Source organism: Esox lucius, chromosome 20, assembly GCF_011004845.1.
Source record: "Esox lucius isolate fEsoLuc1 chromosome 20, fEsoLuc1.pri, whole genome shotgun sequence".
NCBI lineage: Eukaryota > Metazoa > Chordata > Actinopteri > Esociformes > Esocidae > Esox > Esox lucius.
Window position 1 is genome coordinate 8,864,272 of NC_047588.1, and position 25,477 is coordinate 8,889,748.

General features: G+C 39.9%; 1 protein-coding gene across 3 annotated transcripts; it reads left to right on the forward strand.

The window, feature by feature from the left end:
- Positions 1–1,566: 1,566 nt before the first annotated feature.
- si:ch1073-284b18.2 (protein lin-28 homolog A) lies at positions 1,567–25,404 on the forward strand. 3 transcript variants are annotated; one of them, XR_004574865.1, is made up of 5 exons: positions 2,059–2,210; positions 2,904–3,076; positions 16,899–17,083; positions 19,496–24,073; positions 24,751–25,404. XR_004574865.1 is itself a non-coding variant. In XM_010899139.3 (4 exons), the coding sequence occupies exons 1-4, from the start codon at positions 1,824–1,826 to the stop codon at positions 19,707–19,709; spliced, it is 582 nt and encodes a 193-aa protein (XP_010897441.1). In that variant the 5' UTR covers positions 1,567–1,823; the 3' UTR covers positions 19,710–25,404. The 3 variants fall into 3 exon arrangements, 2 of the variants coding, with proteins under 2 accessions (XP_010897441.1, XP_019896739.1); XM_010899139.3 differs by lacking the exon at positions 2,059–2,210 and adding an exon at positions 1,567–1,833 and having other exon boundaries at positions 19,496–25,404; XM_020041180.2 differs by having other exon boundaries at positions 19,496–25,404.
- The last annotated feature ends 73 nt before the right edge of the window (positions 25,405–25,477 follow it).

The following is a 25,477-nucleotide window of genomic DNA, read 5'->3' on the forward strand; positions in this document are numbered from 1 at the left end:
AAACACAGTTAACAAAAAGGCTAATTTTAAATGTTTTTCAAGAGGCGTGCGTTTAAGTATAGGGAATGACTGGAGACTGCTGTGCTCGCTTTAAGGGAAAGCTTCTTCCACCATTGGGGCTCCGGGACAGAGAAACGCTTTGGATGGGCTGAGCGGGAGCTGACTTAACATAGGGGACGAAAGGCCAAGAGACAGAAGGCATTGCGAAGTGCTCGGGTTGGGCTGTAGGATTTGAGTCTGTGGATAGGGAGGGACAGTTCCCCTTGCGGCCCCAAAGAAAAGCGTCATGGTAAAACGTGTACATTTACAAAACGCTCCACCGACCAGCAACCAAGATGACAATCAACATTCACTGCATTCAGCAAATCTTTACTTGTTTCATCGGTTATCTTTTCAACCACGTGGTCCCAAATACCCACAAGGGGTCGTAGTGATTAGGATATCAAGTGGTGATAAGATATCAAACACAACCAAATATGGAATCCAAACGTGGTTTGCCTGTGCATAAAACAAGTTTTTCGAAACCCATAGCATATTTTAAGAACATGACTTCATAATATATGCCTATTATAAATTGGTATTTTAATACACTACTAGTAGTAGCAGGCTAGTACTATTAATAGTCGCATTACTTTAGCCTAGTGTTACTGTTTCAATCATTACAGGTCTACTGGGGCTATCAGCGCTATAGGTCATGGGATAATTAAATAAGGGAAGTTCTATAATCAGTTTATTGGTTTCTTTTTTCTTCATTAATCATTCCACAAGGACAACAGTCAACAACAACTTAACATATGATCAATCATTATCGATCTGGGAATTTGACTAGATTAGCGCGTCAACTCTAGCAGAGCTGAATATTGGCCTATGCTGAAGACAAACTGATGTACTACGTAGTTTATTTTTTTCCTCATGAAGATTTGGGATGATGGTTGAGTCAAGTTAAGTCAAACCCACTGGCTGCTACTAAATGAGAGAGGGGATGATGACTGATCCAACATCCCCATGCTTTAGCTCAAACGAACCACCACTGGCTTACTTCTCCAAACCAACCCTTTGCGTACGTCAGCAACATTGCGACTCCTGCAAAGCGACCGAATGCGGAACAGAACGCTTTGTTGCAAGTCTACAGTAACAATAACCCTCGTAAATACAATGTACAATTATTTTGTAATCATTATTAAATTAAAGTGTAAATATGATGTTGAAGAATTTGTATTTAGATACATTTTGTTTGGATTTTCTTTTTCTGGCCATTTCATCCTTTTAAACATATTTGAATCTCACATTTGTATTTAACTGACACATGCAGAATTCTGTTTTGTTACAAAGCAGAAATGTAGCCAAATAATCTCAGCTCGAGTTTGGGACATGTTCGGATGGAATGTTGTCTTTTGGGTTTGCAGTTGCTTCTGACCATTTGCATTGTAGCCTATTGTGGGGTCGATGTCGACTGAAATGCACACTCAGAGTGTGGGGGCTGGGATTCCTCACAATCTAGCGCCTTGATAAGCAGTGGATCTGCTGCGTGCATTGGTTTCTCTGAACTGTGATTGGTCACTCAACATATTTTTGGGATCTCCACCATCAGGAACGTGCAATTTATCAGTGTGGACTGTTATTTAGAATCACGTGCACATGACCTAGGGTGGGGGTAGGAGGTAAATGCGAGGTGGTGGTCATTTGTATATTGACCAACAGTGAAAACTGGCCCGAAGGAGTAAAGACGTAATCCAACGCGGAGCGGGCCCCAAAACATCTAGGCAAAAAAAAAACACTGGGAGAAGGGAACTGATATAAGGTTAAAAGTAACCGAGACGAACATGGCAGAAGGTAGGCCGTTCATTTGGACAGAAACATGGATTGTTTGATGTTATACACCAACTACTCTCTGGCATGGATGAGGTTTAGGGGGCTGGCTTTCCATTGCATTGTCTTTTAGATCTTGGGTAATTATTCTAAGAATTCTTTGACCCCCCACCCCTCATTGTTTGGGGCAATAAGTTGCTAGATCCTTTTGTTTATTTCGTTCTCCCGCTTTCCCGAATCCCCTAGCAGTTGAGCTTTTGCTTTTCCGAGCATTTCGCATGAAAGTGACCAACTGAGAGGATTACACTGCTTGAAGGGTTGAAGGGATACAGTAACTTGGGTGCTTTAACTCAAGGCGTGAATTGAAGAGATGGGTTCTGTTTCTAACCAGGAGTTCCCAGGTTGAGTAAAAATCTGTCTTTGTATATTTTTGTTTAGTTCATGAAAATTAAACTGTTTTCCTTTTTTAAATACCCAATTACAATATCTAGCTAAATAAACAGTTTATCAACATAATCTCGTTCATGCTAAATAATGGTTTTATTTCCACAATGTAACTTTTTTTTTCAGTGTCGTACAAACACTTACACTGCAGGTTAGTTGGTACCCAGAGTTTAAGGGTTTACAATCAATTCAACACAGCCATGTATAACTACCTCCAGGCTGCGTTTTGGTGTTTCATGGACCTATAGTCCCTCACACCAATTTTATTTGTGAAAAATAAAAGGTTATTATATGAATTCTACTTAATTATTACGGACTTAATCTTGTTTTTGCAAAGGCATATGCCCATTTGTATTGTGTGGACAGGTCTATATTTTAGGACTAAGGATAGTATTGATCCAACGTGGTTTAGTTGAGTTAATAAATTGAATGGTAAAATATCAATATAATTCAAAAATATTTGATTGTATGTTTATATATAGATTAGATCTGCACATATGGCCAATAAAACCGCGTAAGAACATTGAAATTACTAAATTGGAATAGTGCTATTCATGAATAGTATTTATACGCGCCCAAATTCTGTTAAACGCGTGGCACTTCGGTTCGTAATTAATCAAGATTGTTTAACCTATTGTTCGAAATTACAGGAGTCTGCAAGACGGAAGAGGATGAAGGGCCGAGTACGGAAGAGGACTCGGAATCTTTCCACGGTGTCGGCGTATGTAAATGGTTTAACGTGCGCATGGGCTTTGGTTTCTTGTCCATGACCAACCGAGAAGGCGTCCCACTCGAAGCTCCGGTTGATGTGTTTGTCCATCAGGTAATACACGTTTTAAAATTCTCACGTCTGACACAAAATAGACTACAATATGTGATATTTTGTAATCGACTTCACAAAGATTCATTTTCATGGCATTTCAGTAGTTGTTATTCAGAGTCATCTGTAAAACGTTGCAAAATCATTGACTGCAACATAAAGTTCCATGTATAACGTTATAAGCTTACATTTTTTATCAATATGTTTTCAATATGTTAAGCAAGCTGTTGGATGGTTGGTTTGACAAGCTAGCTGGCTGGCTGGCTAGCTTATGTTTTAATTTGAATCCTTGAGGTTGAGCAATGAAGTCCAAAGATGAATGATTCAATTAACTCAGTAATGAACTGAATACAATAACAGGAAAGCTCTGGTGTGCAGGACTGCTGAGATGTTGAGAGATGTGTGCACATGCTTAGGAGTTCCACAATGCTGCTTTGGACTAGCAGTAAAATGCATTAAGCCTTCTCTCACCCCATTGGCATTACCTAGATGGGTGCTACAGGATTTGGGGAGGTTGGGAAGTTTTGCTGGTTATTTATGGCCTATTGAGACCTGGTGCTTTTAACCATCTCTGGACAACAGTTCTTCATTGCTGGTCTTTGTGTCTGACCCTGAATGATTGTCCATGGCTTTGCCCTGGCTTTGGCAGTGATGCTACTTTGTTTATTATACATTTCTTAATTATTATTATTATTTTTTGACAATTGGAATGTAAGCTTTTTGCAAATAGTACTCAAAGAGTATTTTAATAAAAATAAAATACTCAAATACTCTAATAATAAAAATACTAAAATACACTGATGCAAATACACTTCCATTAATTTAATTCAGGCATTCCAAAGTAGTATCTGAAATAAGTTGTGTACCACAGCTAGTCTTTGTTTAAAACTTTTCATTGTCAAATATTTTTGTTTGTATCTTTTGAAATATGAGTAAATTCTATCAACAACACACAGCATAATACTATCTTATCAACTTAGATGTTTGCACAACTTCTTCCAATGAAAATAGATATACATTTTAATATTAATTACAGTACACAAAATCACAATACTTTACACTTTATTAAATTAGGTAATACTCAGTAAGGAACTGTCAAGGCCTTACAGGCCTTCAGAGAAGACATTATGATTGATACAAATGTATATTTAAAATTTTGATGACCGTTTTGTATTATAAAGTATTTTTTTTGTTGATTTAATCACTTAAATATTTTTATTGTCTTCTCAATCAATTTCTTTAGTTTGGGTTAGTAAGAGAAGGGTTGATACCAGGAGAAAAAACATCTAATTAGAATTCTTCTTTGCTGGTCTCTAGACAGCTCAGCCAGCTAGTATTGACTAGGCCTTCAGGGTCTTTGCTAATTCAAATGTATTAGACCAGCATTTTGGAATGACAGTAGAATCAACAAATCAGAATTTGAATAGCAATGGGTTGGACTGTTTTGCAGATGGACGATAATGCTTTAGGACTTCTAGATGCCCCACAGACATATAGCTTGTTTGTGCAGGATTTGTTGAGCTGACTGACATTGGTAGTGGCTGTAAGTTATGTTGCCTAATTTGTTAACATCTAGATGTTAGTTGAAAATGATGGTCATTAGGCAGCTTGATTGCTGTTGTCTATGAAAAGAATAGGCTATGTGATCATGCAACAATTTTGCATTCAAACCTTTTGTGTTGAACTTCATAAAATATGTAATACAGTAGTTGTACATTTTGATCAGGAAAGGTTTTTTGTATTGTAATGATTCAGGCTTAGTTGCATTTTACATTCAGTGAATAGAATACAAAGCTTGCTAATTGGCTGTTTTTGTAATTTTTATTTTCAATCAGCCTGGCAGATCTTATTTTATAAAATGTTCCTAGCCTAGGTTGACTGTATATTGTCACTGTCTTTTAGGCACTCTAGCTGTCCCATCCTGTGGGCCATGACTGTTGTGCCTATAATCATACAGGTGTACCATAGCTTGGTTGGTGCTCTGTGTGTGCATGTTGTTACTGTCACCTTATTCTGAGCCAGTGGGATAATGTTACCTTGCTGGTTAAATGGTCTGTACTCCCACTGATAACTCGCTGAGGGCTCCTTTCCAGTATTGCAACATTCTTTGCTCGATGAAAATCATTCTAGGCTCACTACACATATTTAAAAACAAAAACAATTTAACAAAAAATGCTGTATTTAGGCTACCAAGAAGAAACACTCAGCATTTCAATAGCAAGACTTAGACTATGCTGAAATATAGAAGAGGGATGAAGGAAACCGTTTAAAGCCCTTTGTGGTCTAACAAAATTACACATGCCCCCTCCAGCTCCATTGCGCTCATACTTTGATTAATTCATGATGTCATCAAAAAGCATTGATTCTCTTGTATTAGAGCTAAATTATATGTCAAGTGTGTGAAGTAAATGAGTGATGATCTTGATTGTTTATTTAGATACAATGTTATAGAGTATATTTCCACACACAGAAGGCCTAGTGTAGAAGAACCAGTGGCTAGCTAAAAACATTTACTAACAAGCTGCAAAGCTGTCACATAATGTTACAGTATTGTGCAAAAGCCTCAAGTCACCTGAGAAAATATCTGGATAGTAATATTTAATTTAATTATAAAAACACTGCCATGTATTTATATGCCATTGAATTCATACTAGTAAACATCATCACAATAAAAGTAATAAAAATATGTGATGGCCAAATGGTAATTGATACCTTGTGAGATGCTGAAAAAGTGTAAGGTAGAAAACACAATAAAATACCTAAAAAAAACTGTCTGCATCTGATGAACTTAAACCTCACTTCCTTGAGATCCAGTGAAGTGCTTGCTGAACATCTGGATGAGTCATCTAGCACCATAGGATATGCTGCAGCTGGAAGAAAATGTGAAAAAAACTATGATTTTTGACAGATTGGATGATAAAGATGATTAAGCCTAAAATGATTAAGAACTACTTGAAGCATTGTGCAGATGGCATGCTCACAGTATTTGATTGGCCCCCTCTATGCCCTGATCTCAACTTAACGGAAGCTGTCTGGGGTCATTTGGACAGGGATAAGAACAAAAACAGCCAAGTCAAAAGAAGAGTTATGGAACGTCCTGCAACAGGCTTGGAAATCTTTACAACCAAACTACTTGAAAAGAATTACAGTCTACCAAAGCAAATTGCATTCATTTTGCATTCTAAGGGAGGCTACACAAAATAGTTGTTTTAAAAACACTAGATGTATTTCTTACTTTTTGTTGTATTAATGTTTCTTTGTGTTTACTTCAATGCTATTTAGTATTTTTACACGTAGTTCTCAAAATAAGCATTTTTCTTAGGTGGCCTAAGACTTTTGCATGGTAAGGTAAACATATTGCTTTAACTTGCTTCATTAAGTGGAATTTTGTAGACATGCTGCCCATAAATGAATAGCAAATGTTTTGGAATTCATTCTGTAGTGGATCAGACATTTTCGAATTGATTAGCTGCGCACAACATCAGCTGACACAGATGCCTGCAATGAACAGTTTTACTCAAACAAAAACTACTGACAACATTACTCCCAAATTTGTAGAAAATAACAACTGGTCTAAATAACCCAAAAAATATGCATTGTTCAGTCCTCAAATAATGCAAAGAAAAACAAATTCATATTCATTTTTCAAATACAAAGTACTAATGTTTTAACTCAGGAAGAGTTCAGAAATCAATATTTGGTGGAATCACCCTGATTTTTAATCACAGCTTTCATGTGTCTTGGCATGCTCTCCATCAGCCTGTCACATTGCTGTTGGGTGACTTTATGCCACTCCTGGTACACAAATTAAAGTAGCTTTGCTTTGTTTGATGTCTTGTGACCATCCATCTTCCTCTTGATCACATTCCAGAGGTTTTCAATGGGGTTCAGGTCTGGAGATTGGGTTGTCCATGACAGGATCTTGATCTGGTGGTCGTCCATCCACACCTTGATTGACCTGGCTCTGTGGCATGGAGCATTGTCCTGCTGGAAAAACCAATTCTCAGAGTCGGGAACATTGTCAGAGCAGAAGGAAGCAGGTGTTCTTCCAGGATAACCTTGTACTTGGCTTGATTCATGCATCCTTTACAAAGACAAATCTGCCCGATTCCAGCCTTGCTGAAGGATCCCCAGATCATCACCGATCCAAATTTCATAGTAGGTGCGAGACACTGTGGCTTGTAGGCCTCTCCAGGTCTCCGTCTAACCATTAGACGATAAGGTGTTGGGCGAAGCTGAAATTTGAAATTTGACTCATCAGAGAAGATTCATTTACTCCATTCCTCTACGGTCCAATCCTTATGGTCTTTTGCAAACTTAAGCCTGACTCTTCTTTGCATCTCATTGATGAAGGGGCTTTTTTCTAGCTTTGCACGACTTCAGCCCTGCCCCTACGAGCCTGTTTTAAACAGTCCTCACCGTGCACTTCACCCCAGCTGCTGTTTGACATTCTTTTTGTAGGTCACTTGATGTCATCCTAAGGTTGTTGAGTGACATTTGAATGAGTCTGTAGCTTTGTTGTCCCTGATGTCTGCTGCTTGACTTTGTTCTTATGAACCACCATCTTTGAAATTTTCAGGATGGAAGCAACCTGATGCTCACTATATCCCTCTGCCAGTAAAGCCAGAATTGAACCCTTCTTTTCCTCACTCAAAGCTTTTCTTTTTAACTCTTTTGTCATGCGGAATAGTTCTTTTTTATTTCAAATTACCTTTGAGGTACTACTTGCACTGTTTTTGCCATCCAGCTGGTCCTATTGCAAGAGGATAGTGATGAACACAGCAGTGTTTTTTTTCCTCGTTAAATTTGATTTGGTTCAGGTAATCAGCTAATCAGTACCTCATTAAGTAAAATGGTGTGCCTTTGTTGGAATTTAACAGACACTGGAACAGAATGGCTGCCATTAACATATACTAATATGTATGTATTAGCAATGTATGGCCATATATTTCATACATGTATTAACATTAGATTTTGGCTGTTTTCATATGTCTTAAAATACATAAAGGACAAATCTACATAAAGGACAAATCTATAATTGGTAGAATGCATTTAGCATTTACATTAACTGATATATTTCTATATTTGTTATGTTTCCTGTCATGTGTTTATTATGTTAGCTAGTTGTTTCTTTGAAGTCCTTGTACAAAGAGGAATGGCATTCATGATACTGTGTTAAAGTGTGTGCTTATTTTCATAATGAGTCTTTTTTTAAATCTAAACTTGGAGTACAAAGTGGTTCATTATATTGAAACTGAAAAGGGTTATGCTGCTTGACAGTGACTGAAGTCAAAACGTTGGTGTATTTACTAAACATGTATCATCATGTTGCAACACAATGGCAGGTATGTGATACTGTTGTGAGGTGCGAGGGGAGCGAGTGCACAATAACCTATGGGGTGCAAAATGACAAACCTAAATAGACATCCATCCATGCCTCAGGAAGGCGTTCCGGAGGCATCCGAAAAAGATGCCCAAGCCACCTCAGCTGACCCCTCTCGATGTGGAGGAGCAGCGGCTCTACTCTGAGCTCCTCCCGGGTGACCGAGCTTCTCACCCTATCTCTAAGGGATCGCCCAGCCACCCTGCGGAGAAAGCTCATTTTGGCTGCAAACCGTCCCAGTGCATGCTGAAGGTCCTGGTTAGAAGGGGCCAACATGACAACATCATCTGCAAAGAGCAGAGACGAAATCGTGTGGTCCCCAAACCTGACACCCTCCGGCCCCTGGCTGCGCCTAGAAATTCTGTCCATAAAAATTACGAACAGAACCGGTGACAAAGGGCAGCCCTGCCGGAGTCCAACATGCACTGGGAACAAGTCTGACTTACTGCCGGCAATGCGGACCAAGCTCCTGCTTCGGTTGTACAGGGACCTGACAGCCCTCAGCAAAGGACCCAGGACCCCATATTCCCCAAGCACCCTCCACAAGATGCCGCGAGGGACACAGTCGAATGCCTTCTCCAAATCCACAAAACACATGTAGATTGTCTGGGCAAACTCCCATGAACCCTCCAGCACCCTGTAGAGGGTATAGAGCTGGTCCAGTGTTCCACGGCCCGGACGAAAACCACACTGTTCCTCCTGAATCCGAGGTTCTACTATCGGCCGTATTCTCCTCTCCAGAACCCTGGCATAGACTTTCCCGGGGAGGCTGAGAATAGACATCATAATAACTAACTCAAAACAGGTGTGCGTGTGTGAAGGGTGCACTGCTGCCATTTGCTCCAGCCAGCAGTTAGTACACCGGCAAGGTGGAGCGCTGGCGAGGACAAGAGCATGCAGCACCACGCAGAGCAGCCGTCATAACTGTGAATATAGGCCCTTATTAAATTAAGATGACAGACTCTAACCAGTTGTTTCTTTACTTGCATTTACAATGTATTTAATATAAATTATTGTAAATACTTACTGTAAAATTTACAAATCAGCTCTTATTTTGTAAAAGATAATCATTGTCTTTTCACAGTAATTAATGCAATGCAATAAGGCCTAGACTGGTGGTTATGTTGGTTTGCTCCCCATTTTTCCAACGATAATTAGTTAAACACACTATAACAAAGAGATTCTCTGGGAAATAATGTAGTGAACGTTAATTCCATGACGTGTTGATGAGAAATGCTTAAAGTACTGCATATTCATATATTTCATTGTTTTAACACATAATATTGAATGTTAAAATACACTCACCTAAAGGATTATTAGGAACACCTGTTCAATTTCTCATTAATGCAATTATCTAATCAACCAATCACATGGCAGTTGCTTCAATGCATTTAGGGGTGTGGTCCTGGTCAAAACAATCTCCTAAACTCCAAACTGAATGTCAGAATGGGAAAGAAAGGTGATTTAAGCAATTTTGAGCGTGGCATGGTTGTTGGTGCCAGACGGGCCGGTCTGAGTATTTCACAATCTGCTCAGTTACTGGGATTTTCACGCACAACCATTGCTAGGGTTTACAAAGAATGGTGTGAAAAGGGAAAAACATCCAGTATGCGGCAGTCCTGTGGGCGAAAATGCCTTGTTGATGCTAGAGGTCAGAGGAGAATGGGCCGACTGATTCAAGCTGATAGAAGAGCAACTTTAACTGAAATAACCACTCGTTACAACCGAGGTATGCAGCAAAGCATTTGTGAAGTCACAACACGCACAATCTTGAGGCGGATGGGCTACAACACCAGAAGTCTCCACCGGGTACCACTCATCTCCACTACAAATAGGAAAAAGAGGCTACAATTTGCACGAGCTCACCGAAATTGGACAGTTGAAGACTGGAAGAATGTTGCCTGGTCTGATGAGTCTCGATTTCTGTTGAGTCAGAATGTGGCGTAAACAGAATTAGAACATGGATCCATCATGCCTTGTTACCACTGTGCAGGCTGGTGGTGGTGGTGTAATGGTGTGGGGGATGTTTTCTTGGCACACTCTAGGCCCCTTAGTGCCAATTTGGCATCGTTTAAATGCCACGGCCTACCTGAGCATTGTTTCTGACCATGTCCATCCCTTTATGACCACCATGTACCCATCCTCTGATGGCTACTTCCAGCAGGATAATGCACCATGTCACAAAGCTTGAATCATTTCAAATTGGTTTCTTGAACATGACAATGAGTTCACTGTACTGAAATGGCCCCTACCTGTATAAAAGACACCTGTCCACACACTCAATCAAACAGACTCCAACCTCTCCACAATGGCCAAGACCAGAAAGCTGTGTAAGGACATCAGGGATACAATTGTAGACCTGCACAAAGCTGGGATGGGCTACAGGACAATAGGCAAGCACGACCCATCTTCTTTTATTTTTAGATTCCGTCTCTCACAGTAGAAGAGTACCTATGATAAAAAATTACAGACCTCTACATTCTTTGTAAGTAGGAAAACCTGCAAAATCGGCAGTGTATCAAATACTTGTTCTCCCCACTGTAGCTAGCTGAGGTTGAGGTTCACGTTCACCTCGATGACATCACTGCCAAAGAATAGAAGCTGTGTATGGTGGCTATAGGAAATAGTGCCGGTTTGAATGCAGCCCAGTTTAAAACATTGATGCTAGCCCGACAAATTACTGAATCTGTTTTGGAGTTGTTTCCTACTTGCAATGCAGCTTTAGTGCAGTGGAACGCACAGTTTCCATTCATGGATTTGTACGATCCTAATTACAGACTGGGACAGAGCTGAATAATGGATTGTTTTAAAAAATGACTATGTGCCTGATGGAACAACTCAGAGTAAGTGGACTGTCCCTGAAATATGTTTTTTGGATGAACTATCCCTTTAACATTTTAATGTTTCTTAGCATTTTAATGTTTTAACATTTTAAACTGAATATAATGTTTTCTTTTTAATTTTCATCAATGACATCCTGTTTCACTGGGGTATACATTCGAGGTAACATAAGCTCAAGGACTTTAAAGGATGTGGAGATTTTCTGTAAGGAGAATGGTCTTAAATCCCTCCTTATGTTTTCTCCCACCTAATCAAACATTATAGAGTATGACTCAGAGCTGTTATCTTTGCATTGGGAGGGTGCACAAAGTACAGGATACAGGGGTGCCAATAACATTTTCTTAAGGTACTTTTTTTTTCTTTTAACAATTTTCACTCAATTAAAGTTTACATTCATTTATTTATTTTTTACCTAGGGATCCAGTAATTCTGGAGGGCACACTGTCTGATCCAGATGGCCTGAACACTAAATTGAGTTGCTTTGCATGAATATCCCTCATTTCAGGCTATCAACACTCTCTCAGCTCATCGCTCTTTACATGTCAATGTAAGCTGAAAAGTAATGTACATGGTTATGTAAAGTAACGCACATTTGACTCTCATTTAAAAGGGCTCTGCGTAATCATGAAAATGTACCAGATTAATCTGAAAATTGCACAAAAACAGTTAAAAAAAAAAGTATATTTCCAGAAACATTTGTAGCATGAATAACCACAATATTCTTTGTAGGTCAGTCACATTTTCACTAAACTATGGGTCTTTACATTGTATCCAGAACCCATGAGTAATTTGGGAAACTACCCAGGTTAAGCCACCCTGACCGATGGGGGGGGGCATCCTTTTCCCTCCTAGATCTCATGTGAGTGAGACCTCTTACCGCTGGCTGATAAAGATAAAGGTTTAGCATCCCATTGAGAGAAGCCCCTTTTAGCTTCTCTTTCACTTCAGGTTCCTGTCATAAAGTGATTAAAAGGCCTCTGTTCTGTCGTCTCCTCCTGGTCCAGTCTAGTCCATGGTGAAGGAGGGAGGTTCATCTCTATACTTTCCCACTGCCTACCGGACCCCCAACTGTGGAGAAATGTTTCCTCTCAAAGTGTCGTTTCCTATTTTTTTAGGAAAGGCTGCCATTTACCCCATTTACATAAACATTTTGATATATTTTTAGGCCAGGACTTGATGCAGCTTACATTTCCTTAAATGCCTCCGTCTTACAAGAATAATGTTACATCAAGCTACAGATACACACATGTACCTCAAAACATTGAGGATATTACCAGTCCTAATACCTGTTTCCATTGCAAACCTCCTTAAAGGAAAGGGCATCAGGGCAATGTAAAAGGTGACATTGGCACTCTTCCATACACTCAGTCATAACAACATTAAAATAGTCATACCAAATATATATCTACACACAAAACTAATTACAACGCAATCTTTTTTTTGTGAACGGTAGTCTACATCATTAATCAGGACTTACATCATTAAGAAATTAACACCTGTTAAGATTCTGATTGGAAACCTACAGTATTATAATATCCAATGTGTACTTTTCACCAGTTTTGTACGCAAATAAATGTCATTGCTAGGATACGTTTGTTTTTCTGTTTATTTTTTTTGTCTTAATTGTTAAAGTTAAGAGGCAATGGAGTTGGACAGAGTTTACAGATATCTGGTTTGCCATAAACTTTGGGATATGCTACAGATCAAGAACATCAATCACTCCCCCAATGGATGATTACTTCCTGAACTATATCTTTTAACATCCTCCTAACATTTTACTCTTAGTATTGCAAAGCGATATCCTAAGTATGAATACATTCATATATGCACATATTGGCATCAAATTAGTGTTTTAATGCAACTTCAAATAATAGTTTCAATGGTAGTACATTACAACACGTTGAGAGTGTTACTCTGTTGTTCCCTTTGCTAAGAGTTTGGTTAATCGTTGTTTTCGTGTATAGGAGACAGAGATAGCTTACCTGTTGGATGTTATATAAATAGAACTGTCAGTTGTAGGTCTTTTTAGCTTGGCAGGAAACTATTCAGGGTGAATAGGGTGAATTTTTCTGTTTGGTGGACAATGATTTTTAGATAACCCCCATGACTCCATGTAAACGTGTGTGTGCCTACTCACAAAAATCAGCATGTTCCTTTGAGTTGATAGTGCTAATCAGTTCTTCTTTAAATGGTGATTCAAATAGGTCCACTAGTTTCCTCCCTGCCCATCAGGTTCAGGGTCAATTCTATGTTAACGAATGAAGCGAACTGAAATTCTTAATTTTTCTCCCCCAATGTAAATGAGACACTGGGAATTGGAATCACGGGCGGCTTCCAGATTGGCCATGCAATTGACTCCTACCTTAACGGGCCGCCGTATGAAGATAGAAACGTTTGTACCGTGTTCATCCATGACGGACAAACGGGTGTTGTGGCACCAGGAAATTAGCCAGAAAAAAAAGTGCCCGCTTGTCAGACAGGAACATGGGGCCCATTGGCGTTTGTGCACTAGGGAACAAAAGGGCCACACATCCCAAATAAAGCACACTCCTCTCGGCCATGACCGAGGCCCTCAGTGCCTCTTTGTCCCAGTAGCTTTTCCATTCTCTTTGTCCCTTCTCTGACGCCTTTCTTCAGGCTGGTGTGGACACAGCCTAGAGCTTCACATTGTCCCCTGGTGCACTTCACCAGGTCGGCTGGTTTTAACGAGACCCCTATCCCCGTGGAATGCGCTCTGTGTTGGGGGGGAGGTGGGTGGGTATGGATGGACTCACCCACTCCTGGGGGGCAGGGGAGGTCACACGTGCGAGGGGAAGTGGGCTATCAGGGATGGGGGCTAGCGCACAATGGAGCAGCTTTTCAAGGGGACACTTCTGTCACCCGAATGGAGTTGTGGAAGACCCATTGTTGGTCCCTGATCGGCTTCACAGCAGGACCTCGTCAGTTCACATTAGAGGATTAGTGAACGGTTCACTTTCATTTTCCTCACAGAGATACCATGCCCTCGCTAGTTTTCATTACATAATAGCTGCAGTCATTTGTAGGCCATGTGGCTTATCCTGATGAATACACAAACTACGTAGCTCTTTGGCCTGACTGTAATTTCAAACTGCATTTGTCACATGCTTCAGTAACCACACATGCTGACTGTGAAATGGTAGACATTTACTGTTTTATCATACTAACAATTCCTTTATTAACAAAATATTATGTATTCACTGGTAGGGGTCGCTGTGAGTTGGTAATAGTAGCAGAGCATGTGAAATGTGCAGCGTGTGACTGTTCATGTTGTGTAATATATAAATGTGTGTGTGTGTATATACTAGAGGGATACTGCAAAATATGACAATTGAAAATGTATTAAAATATTCTTTAAATTGGCAGCCTTATTAACTTTCCCGCAATAATTCTTGAACAAGTATACAGACAAGATTGTCCGGAAAGAACCAGACACAGATTACACCTATTCCTAGTCCTGTACTAAAAGTCATTTAAGGGAGATTTTCTTCCTTTTTTTTATTCCATGTCCAGGCTCAATCTGTACAACAACTCAACCCTAGTCTTTCAAATCTACCCTTTCCGATTGACTCAAATAATACTAAAACAGGTTCTGCTGTAATATGAGATGGTCCCTGAAACACAGCCATTGAAAGTTCTGAAGAGGAAATCCTCTGCGGTGGTGACCATTGCCAATGTCTTTCCTCTCCTAAATTGGCTCAAGGGACTTTGTGAAACAGCACTTGGAGCCTAGGACATTTTCTCAAACCTCACGTAAGCAACGGGACAGTCAGTCTTGTCTTGACCAGCGCATGATAAAAGAAATGAGGGTAGGTCTGTGGAATTCTGTTAAAAGCCTAATATTTAATAAATGTTCCCTCTTTTAATGGTCAGTTGAAAATTCTGAAAACAACAAGCTTAATTTCTGGTCCTATCAAAATCAATGATTTACAGTTGCAGTTAATCGACACCTAAAAGATGATTGGAGGGTCTCGTTTAACCCCTGCTGCCTCTGGCATGTAACCCTTAATGTGCAGCACATTCCCCTTGGCCTCAGCCTGTCTATCCTCTGCTCCATTTCTTTCTCCCTCCTTTTTTTCCTCTCCAAGCTGTTTCATCTCTTGGCCCTGACTTCTCTCTGCCATCCAGGTCAAATGAGGTGAAGACATCACAGTGTGATCCCAAATGGGCCTGTAGGTTAGCACGAGTACAGTGTTTCGTCGTTATGCTCCAATCGGAGGCTAACAAACAGAAACCGGATGACTTGTCCAACCAGAAACACTGCTTTTTGGGGTTTTTTCATTGCTAAAAATGTAAAATAAATAATTATAGTATGCCTTTTTAGACGGTATTGTTGATAATCTACCAGTGATGTGAGTTCAGACTGACCCCATGCAGAAGTAATGGCTTTTCAGTGAAACAGTCAATCATTTAGCAAATCAAAGCATGCAGATATCTATCACTCAGCGTGAGAATGTGTTCATTTGAACAACCATCCCAGGAATGTCTCACTGACACCCTAAACCCCCCACTTACTCCCACCACCCCACCCCCGGCTCTGCCCCCCCACCCCCCCGCCTCTGTCCCTCCCAGCTTGCATCCTGCAGTGGTGGTCAGTGTTTGTGGAGCTTTGTGATGTGGGTGGGAAAAGTGGTTGGGGGGCGTAATAGTGTGGAATGCCTCTGTTGCTTTTTGGCATCGGGGGGATGGGTGAAGTTTATCCCTTCAGGTTTGCAGCTCAAACACAGGACATTCACTCACAGACGGGCCATAGTGACTATCGTTGGGGGTGGGGGGTAGAGGAGGCTAGGGATTGAGGACAAATATTCTGCCTGACAACAAGAGGCTTTGTAGTTGTTTACTTTAAGAGGTGCGAGACAATGGTCAGGAGACTCGGGATAGAAGCCAGATAGCTACTATCTGTGATGCTATCATACGTTTGAAGATAGTATAGTGTCTAAACAGGTCATTGCTCAGCCATTCCTTTCCCACAGAAAACCCACTACAGTTTACTGTGGAGCATTGTAGTACTTTAGAATTTGGTACCCTTAAGGTGATTTTAGTTATTGGGTTATGAAAGCAAAATTCACTACAAAACAGTCTTGGCTTTCACTGAAGTTTTCTTTGCAGGAAAACAATAAATACGGCAGTATGAATATCATATGAACCTACAGAATATTTTGTCAGTTGGCTAAGTATTTGTTGACAGATTTGTTAGCTGATGCTGCTAGGTGTTCCATTTTTGGGATTTTTCATTGATTTGAATCATAATATACAGCAATACTTAACTTCTTAAGATCTCTTTGTAAGAATGTGTAACAACTGTTTCCCCCATGAAACATTTTATTTGGCCTTTTCAAAGTCCATCTCTTTGTTCCAAATACATGACCTTCAAATTGCATAACTACTTGGCCTGTATTCACAGACTAGCAGCGCTATATTATGATAACATTTTCCATTCAGATCATAATGAATAGGATTTTATTGACAACTTACCCTAGATCAGCACTCTTACACAAATTTGAATTTTAAACACAGGAATGGAGGTCAAATTACCCACAGCGTGCTGACGTTCCATCTTTACTGTCCTTCTTTCCTATCCAGAGTAAACTGCACATGGAGGGCTTCCGCAGCCTGAAGGAAGGTGAGGTGGTTGAGTTCACCTTCAAGAAGTCAGCCAAAGGCCTGGAGTCCCAGAGAGTCTCTGGGCCGGGGGGCGCACACTGTGTGGGCAGCGAGAGGAGACCTAAAGGCAAAAGTGTCACGAAACGTCGCTCCAAAGGAGATAGGTGAGTCTCTTACTTGCTATATGTATGCGTCTTTTGAGGGAGAGGAAACATTTCTACACAAACATGCACACTTAAAAACAGAAAGGTTTTTCAAAATGTGAATGGACAGACAAAAAATGTCACATCAAATAATCATCAGAGTATTGTAATATCAACTATTACAGTGGTGGTCAAGCACAGAAGGGCTCTAGTAGACTCCAGTACATATCAATGGTGGGCCAACGTTTTCTTTGTTGTGGTTGGATCTCACATCTGCCATGGTCCACCCATTTTGGATACTACGCAAAATTGTGTTTCTGTTTTTAAATGGTCCTCTTCTCCTGTTCCCCAACCCCCATCCGTGGCTGTGGTTGGGGTCACAAAGGCAGGCTTGGCGTATGACCTGGATCAATATCGGTTTAAATATGGTTGTCCCTTGTGGATTCACACCCAGCGGTGCTTTCTTCCAAAAACTCTTCCTAACCCCTACCACCGTTTTTGGTTTTTGTAGCTTGTAACATGAAATGGATTTTAATGCTCCTTTATTTACTGTGATTTTTTGTGTATATATAGTAACATGATCTGTTTAATCTTAACGACACAGCAGTTATTTTAGTTTTCGTCGCTCTGAAGTGACCTACAAAATGAAAGTAATTCTGAAGATGTCCCTAGGATGTAAAAGGTTTCATACCCCATTACGCCACTACTTGCGTAATCCATCCCATTTTGAAGACCCTATCGTTTCTTAGTACACCTGCTCTACTCAGTCCAAATAAGGCCAATGCTTTAGCTCCGTTCTGCATTGTCGATATTGTAAAGGGTTAGGGAGGTGTATCAATGTGGCCTCCTGTCAGTTGTGATCAGGCCCAGAGCATAGTCAGGGTGAAGGCGGAGATCGTTACGGACTCAAACAGTCCTGAGAGGCCTTTAAAGCTCGATACTCTCTCCCCTGAGTACGCTGGTCCTTAGGAGAAGCGTCATATGGGGCCAAAGTGACCAATTGAGAGAAAGTGGTTTATATTTTGTCCTGAGGTCTTCTAGCACCCCATACAAGTTTACTTACTGTGATACACAAGAATGAAGGTATTTTTTAGAAGCAATACTGTTGATAACATATAAAATATTTTTCATGTAGTGGCATGGTGTCCTTGGCAATTTTCACCAGTGCAACGAACTCCCCATATTTCTTGAAACAAGGCCTTTGTCAGCCACTGACTCTTCTTATTCTTGACCCACATTTCCTGGACCACCATAAAAGGTATATATGAAGCAGAGAAGGAAAAAGCCCCTGTCCATTTAATTGATAACAGATGTAGAAGCCTGGGAGGGGGTTAGAGGTCACTGTAGCCATGGCAACCGTATATGTCTTAAATTTAGGAGGGGGTGGGGTTACGGGGGTTATAGAAGACCGCAGAGGTCAGAGTTCCGAGGTCATTGCTGCAATTCTGAGACAAAGGACCATTTCCCTTTTCCTGAATGCACGCATTCCCTGATCGATGTTGGGCCGGGCCGGAGCTTCTGTTTCGGTAGACCTTGACACCACCTCAACGGCCAGTGCTAATGGTAAAAACAACGGAACCCTATGGAACCTCCACTGACCAAGCCTCATTTGCGTCAGGAGGAGCTGGGGATCCTCTATGACTCTTTAGTGGCTCAGCAGCGGGAACAGCCCAATGCCCACTTGCCATCTGTCAGCCAGCGCTGAACATGTGTCCTTTCTACTGAGCAGCTTAGTGCCAACTATGAACAGAACTTACCAAAGCAAGGTACTCCTCGTGGATAACTTTGACCTGTGACCTTTCTGCATGGACTGCATTACTCCGCGTTCTATAGAGAGGGAATAGAATAGACGTAGCTAAAAAAGGACTTTGCGGCACAGTAATGTAGACAAAGACTGAAAAGCTTTGTCCGTTTTAAGTTAGGAGGCCATTCAAAAAATAAAAGACCTGTGGATGTACATTTAAAATAGTGTGTCACTGTTGAAGTGACATGCTGATTGAATTCATTTTATGTTTGATTGGCAGGGGGCAGAAAAAGGACATGGATACTTTTCTACTAATTTTAACCCTGTTCACATTAAATTGACCAATGTTTGGTCATTAACCACTGCAAGAGACTGGCCAATGCTCTCAGTTGGGTGCTGGAGTACCATCATAGCTAGCATACGCTGCCCTCTTGTGGATTAAATGTGACAGTGCCTCTCAATCAACACAAGATTGTGGTCATACATATCTTTTATGTTTGATATGTGATCCAGTCCAACATTTCCAGCACAGTTGAGGTGATTAATTTCAGCAAGACATGGTCCATAAATATGAATGTCCATCACATAGGAATTACCTATTTGAGATGCAAGATGATTTGTAGATCAGAAATTCAATACAATCTGACTGCAGGTTTGTCAGTCTAAACGTGCTCTTCTGTTTCTTTTAGGTGCTATAACTGTGGAGGCCTGGACCACCACGCCAAGGAGTGCAAATTGCCGCCCCAGCCCAAGAAGTGTCACTTCTGCCAGAGCATCGCCCACATGGTGGCTAACTGCCCGACCAAAGCTGCGCAGTCCTCACCAGGTTCCCTGGGAAAGCCCTCCTCTTTGAAAGAGGACATGGAGGAGCACAGCCACCTGCACCCCGAGAGCTCCAATTAGACAAGGAGAAATGTAATGGTAATCTGGAGGAGCACAGAAGCCAATCAAACTGCTTTACTGGAAAGACGCTAAGTTCCCTTTCAACTGTATAAGCTGCTTTTGGAACTACCTCAATTTTTTTGTTTTCTACAAACAACAATGAAGAAAGAATGTTAGTGAAGTTCATTTTTTTGGTGTTACTCTCAGGAACAGCTACAATGTTACTATTTCACTCAGGAAATCTTTTGTAAATGTATAGAACTGCTATGACGGTGGGGATTAAGGTTTTCATATGTCATGTAGCAATGCATGTGATCTGGTGGTCTTTATAGGATAGAAAACTGTACATTTGTTAAAGGACAGATCATAAGAAACCATGCAACTCATACGGTAGCATGCTGCTATGCCGAACCCACCAGGAAGCTCAAAATCACTGTGTCACGTAGATAGCTGATCACTGCTGCTGCCTTACAACCGTCTGATTTCCTGACCGTTACACCTCACTGTCCGAAGAAGACAGAGTTGTAACACCACATCTCTGCAAATGAATGTTAGCCTCATGGGTGGGTGCATATGAAACCAACGGGACGGGGGATTGGGTAATATCGTAGCTACTGTATAAACAGGGCAATGTATTGGTGGCTGTAAATGACCACCCACAGTTTCTGGGGACAAATGAATGTCTAACCATGAAGTATGGCTTCCAAGGCCAGCTTCCTGTTGTTATTGTTGCGTTGTTTCTTTATGTTGGAGCAGGCAAAATTCTGTCTCACTTAGCTGCTCGGTTCCTTCATGGAAAATGTTCACCTGCTGCTGCACTAGAACCCTATACTAGAACGGTAAACAACTTGATTATTATCTTTGCTCAGATTACAGCACATAAAGTGCTCCAGAATTTGGAATTGAATCACTAATTTCAATAAACGTACCCAGTAACTCAGTAAATCATCAAGGGTAGAAATCTGATGAAAACTTATCTAATACAATATTTGACTGAAGTATTGTGTTTTTACAGGCTGATTCAGAAATCCATCATCCCCCTGCTTATATGTGACAGTCAAAGCAGCAACATGGTCTGGTCTTTAATAAAGGACGGTGCTATCTAGAACCTTAAGAACAAAGGGTTCCAGGTAGAACTCTATCCCACCAAAAGGACCCTCTTTGAGAACTTTTTTTTTAAAGAGTTAAAGAGGACCTGGCGTTTTTGGTTCAGCGTCATCAATTACTGGCTAGCTATTTAAGATATTACCTTCAAGCACCCTCTGAGGGCTATATTGGAACACCAGGGTAATATTCACAGACATCAAATTGAATAAATCAGGGAGGGACTACCAGAGCTTGTCCAATAAGAAATGGTTGATTTTATTTTCAGCTGCAAATCATTTTGCTACATTGTTTACTAATGAATGCGACCAAGCCCTGCATACAGGTGCATTTAGAACTAGCTAAGCCAATCAGCCTTTTACTCCCGTTTTACAGGAGAAGCTGACAGACAGACCTCTAACATCCAATTAATATATTTGTAGAATTATTACAAAGCCTTTTTAAAGTAGTCCTCGTTATTTATTTGTATCTGAGTGCACTGCAGCTTTTTCCCCATATTTAGGTTCAAGTCATTCAGTGATAGCGTGGTTTTAGATCTGTGCCATCTTACCAACTATTATGGTCATTATTGTGTCAATCCAAAACAGATCTACACTATCAACAACTAAAAGGGTTCCATAAGGGTAATAAAGCTGTCCCTTTGGGAGAACCCTTCTGCTCCAAGGAGAAACCTTTTCACCAGGGTACTGAAAAGGGTTCTCCTTGAAACCTAAAACCATTCAAACTGGAACCAAAAAAGTATTACCCTAATACATATCTGATGAATCCTTATGGAACCCTGTTTTTGTGTAAGACCAGGTTAACTGAGATGTGTTTTCCTCTAGACATCTATTTTCTTAGCCCCTTGTTTTTGCATGTATCTAGTACAATGTCATTTCAATTTGGAAAAGGGCATTACACTCAAAATCAAAATGTGTCAGATATTTTTAAACTAAAAAAAGGAAACTTCTGTTGAGATAAGCACATTTCCTTGGCTAGTTTTGTGTCTAACCTATCTTTTCCATTCATTTGGGGTTTTGGCATACAGACTAGTTGGATCTACACATCCAACGGCATGGCATGTAGACTTGGACCTTGACATAAGACAGTTTGGTCAAAAGCAATCCATCTTAACACTGAACTGTGCACTATTGTTCTCCATCTCCCAGTCTAGCGGTGTGTCATCTCACTCTAGTGACCTCCTGTGGTGGGTTAGTCAACTACAAGCTGAAAGAGGTCAATAGTTGCCAAAGATAACAGTGTGATAACACAAAAGCACACCTCTACTTGTCTTGACTGTTCTGAGCCCAATGGGAATTGCTTTGATTAGTCAGGGTTGTAAATGAAAATTGGACACTAATAAATTGAAAGAAAAGGGGGTCGAATTGGACAGAGGACATCTGATAAATGTTTATTTTGAAGCATTTTTATAATTATTTTGTGTAAGATTTTACTGCTGCACATGATTAGCATTCCAGTGATGAGGAACTGTTGTGACTCGTCTCTTTTTTATCTATGCCAAAACAAATGCAAATGTCACTCTGCACTAATCATGTGTGAGATGCATCTTTGTTTTATTTTGTTTAAGAACATATTTTCTATTTGTCTATTCTATTCAGTTTAATCTCATGAATGTCTTTTTTATATTTCGACAAACAAAATATTGTTTTATGTAAGTCGTGAACAAAACGTATATATACAACCTCCACTCAGGCTTGCCTCTCAGGAATCACAAATCTGAAAACTCAGGGAATACTCAGATCTTTTAGAAGGCTTGGAAGGGGGGATAAAGGAGGGTTGGGGAGGGAGTAGATTGGGATGCTTTGTTTATTTAGATTAGTTGCCAAAGACAAAGGAGTTTCTGGTGTCAGCATCAAAGCGCATGACAATAACACAGAGAACGTTGGGTCCTGTTTTTAACTGTAACTGTAGGTAATAGTTGGACACTCTTTTTTGTAATCCACACAAAAAGATATGCCATTTTATCATAAAACTAATTCAAAGCAAGATCTTAACTTGTCTTGAAATGTCTTGACATGGGAGACTAGAAGGTTTTATTACAGTAACATAATACTTCATCAAGATTTGGATAAAGTATTATACCACATCTGATTCCATTATGTTCCTGAAAAAGAACATCTTAAAAAGCCCCTAATGTTCTGCTATTATTGTCTTTTTTCTTCTATATAATTGCTGTAGGTTTAGTAGATTATTATTACCATAAGAAATGGGGGACAGTAGTTTTATACCAATTAGGGGGTGTCTCGTCTCAATACATGGCTAAAACATTGTATTTCAGACTATCAATACTTGTGGCTAAAAGAATGTACCAAGTTCGTTGTTATGGGATGCCAGAGTATATTATTTTCAATGTTTAAATCAACAACATGCTTCAACTCATGTAAAATGTAGGAAAATAATGGTGAAATAAAATGTCATTTATTAAGTTGTGGGATTATTGCACACAGAGCACTGTCCTAGTGGTGTGTGCTAAATAAAACAAATATTTAAAGGTTGCAATATGAATGTAAAGGAATGCTGATTGCCAACGTTAACCTATATAACAGTCTGAATAAAATAAAATAAATCACAACCATGTCAGTGACGTGTGGTGAGGGCATGGTAGGCAAGAGAAATACTAAAATCTGATAGTCTACTCACTAGTCAGGTTGAAATATAGTTATATTACATGTGTCATTTCTATTGGAAGTATACACGTTTGAAAGCGAACTGTACTGTACAACGGCAATACAAAGAAATATTTTACTACATCGATCTTAGCATGTTTCCCTAACACGTATCACCGGTTTCATCTGCATGACTCACGAAGTAAGCAAAACTGAGTGCGCGAGTATCGACGATTGCATAAGCAAATTTAAGCCTATTTCCCACAGATATGTTATGCATCTTGTGGCCCTTTAACAACCGATTAAGCAAAATAACAACCGACAATCCAAAAAAAATCCAGTAAACAAACAGGCCAATTAGCCTACAAAATCAGTGAGTAAATGAACCAACTGTTTTAGAAAATAGCTAAAAAAAATATTTGTAAATTTACTGTATTTGAAGACGAAATCCATTCACCTATCCTCAACGAATTTGGATCGCTGTTTACAGATATTTCAAGTCAGCGTAGCCATCCCTTGACCACACGGTGTCAGCAGTCAAGAACCGGGAACAGCAGACAAGGAAAGCAGAACAACCTTCTAGCTTCAGCGCAACCACACAGCCACTCGGATTTTAAATACTAATCATTTTGGAAACTTATTGTAATCTTCTGCCTCATACGCTGTTGTAAATCCGTAAGATAAAATTTTGGTCTACCCTTTTTTCTCCATCAAAAGACAAAGTGAAAAATAGTTGCGAAAATAATAAATGCGATAATAAATGTGACACTTCCATAGCTAGCTAGGTTAGTTAGCTTTGCTAGTGGTTTTAGCGGGACTGAAGAGCGGGTGGTCAAAACATTTTAGTAGGAAGCGACATAACTACCCCCAAAAGCACAGAAGCATTGTGCTTTTCCATATCCATCAAAATAATTTTTTAACTAAGGGGAAAAGCAGTGCTTTCGCTCCCACCTTTTTGAGGAATAGAGCCGGCGAAAATTAGAGGGAGCTGCGTGGTGGAGAGCAGTTTAGCCAATGCACTACCTCCCGACATACAGTATGTCTTGTAATTAAATCAACAAAATCGAAATTACATTTTCTGGAGTAATTAAAATGAAATGTCTCTTTACAAATCAATAATCACTGCAGAAAAAATACTTATTTGGAACACAATATCATATATTTCAATTTCTTCCAACAGTCCCCTGCCTACCCAGACAGCACACCACTGAACCATGTGTATTTTGTTCATGTCTGGTTAGAAAAGCCCTAAGAATGTTAAATGACATTACAATGTATTCATTTCATATCTTTGTAATTCTTCACTATGGACTGGACCATGGATAAGTGATTAGTCATTTCTGCTTTTTTAGAGACCATTCCTGGGATTATAATGCCGTTTCGCTGTTCTGGAGTAGTAGAAATCAGCAATGCAAGTGCCAAACTGAATTGATATAATATATTCAAAGCTATGTTGTATCGCAATAACTATTAGCTAAATGAGTATCTTGTATGGCAAAGCCAAAGTTGTTTTTGAACCATGTGTTTTTGAGCAAAACTGTTCTACCTCAACATATTTTGACTCCCTATTGGTGTGTTGTTGTCACATTGTAATTTCATTGTTGGGTGTTAGATGGGTTAGATTAATCTTAAAAGTCAAAAGTACAGAGAATATGTTCTCAAGGTTACATGTAAACCACAGGAAAAGCATACTGAATTTACAAGTGAAAATTGTCTAATGTTTATGCTTTATTTTTCTGTTTGTGATCATAGGCCATTTGATGCAGTGTTGTTGTGGATGTTGCCTATGTCGTTTTGATAGAATTTACTATTTCCCTGAGGAATGTACAGTATCAATGTTTACTGCCATGAACCATTTAGACGCATTTACCCTTATGCTCAGGTATCTCTAGCACCTCGGGGAGCCAGGGTGATTTTGTTACTTAATTTGTTAAATGGTGTATGCAAAAATGAGTGACTTACACGGTTTCATGATATGTGAAGACAATTTCCTACCGATTAATAAACATCTGTCAATATCCAGTTGGTTTCCTGTCATCTTCTTTCTCCCAATGCTACAATGTTCACCACAGCGATGCA

Coding starts and splice junctions, on each gene's coding strand:
- si:ch1073-284b18.2 (XM_020041180.2), top strand. CDS start 2,180: ATGGGTTCTGTTTCTAACCAGGAGTTCCCAG. Junction 3,077..16,898: donor TTGATGTGTTTGTCCATCAG/GTAATACACGTT, acceptor TTTCCTATCCAG/AGTAAACTGCACATGGAGGG. Junction 17,084..19,495: donor CGTCGCTCCAAAGGAGATAG/GTGAGTCTCTTA, acceptor TGTTTCTTTTAG/GTGCTATAACTGTGGAGGCC.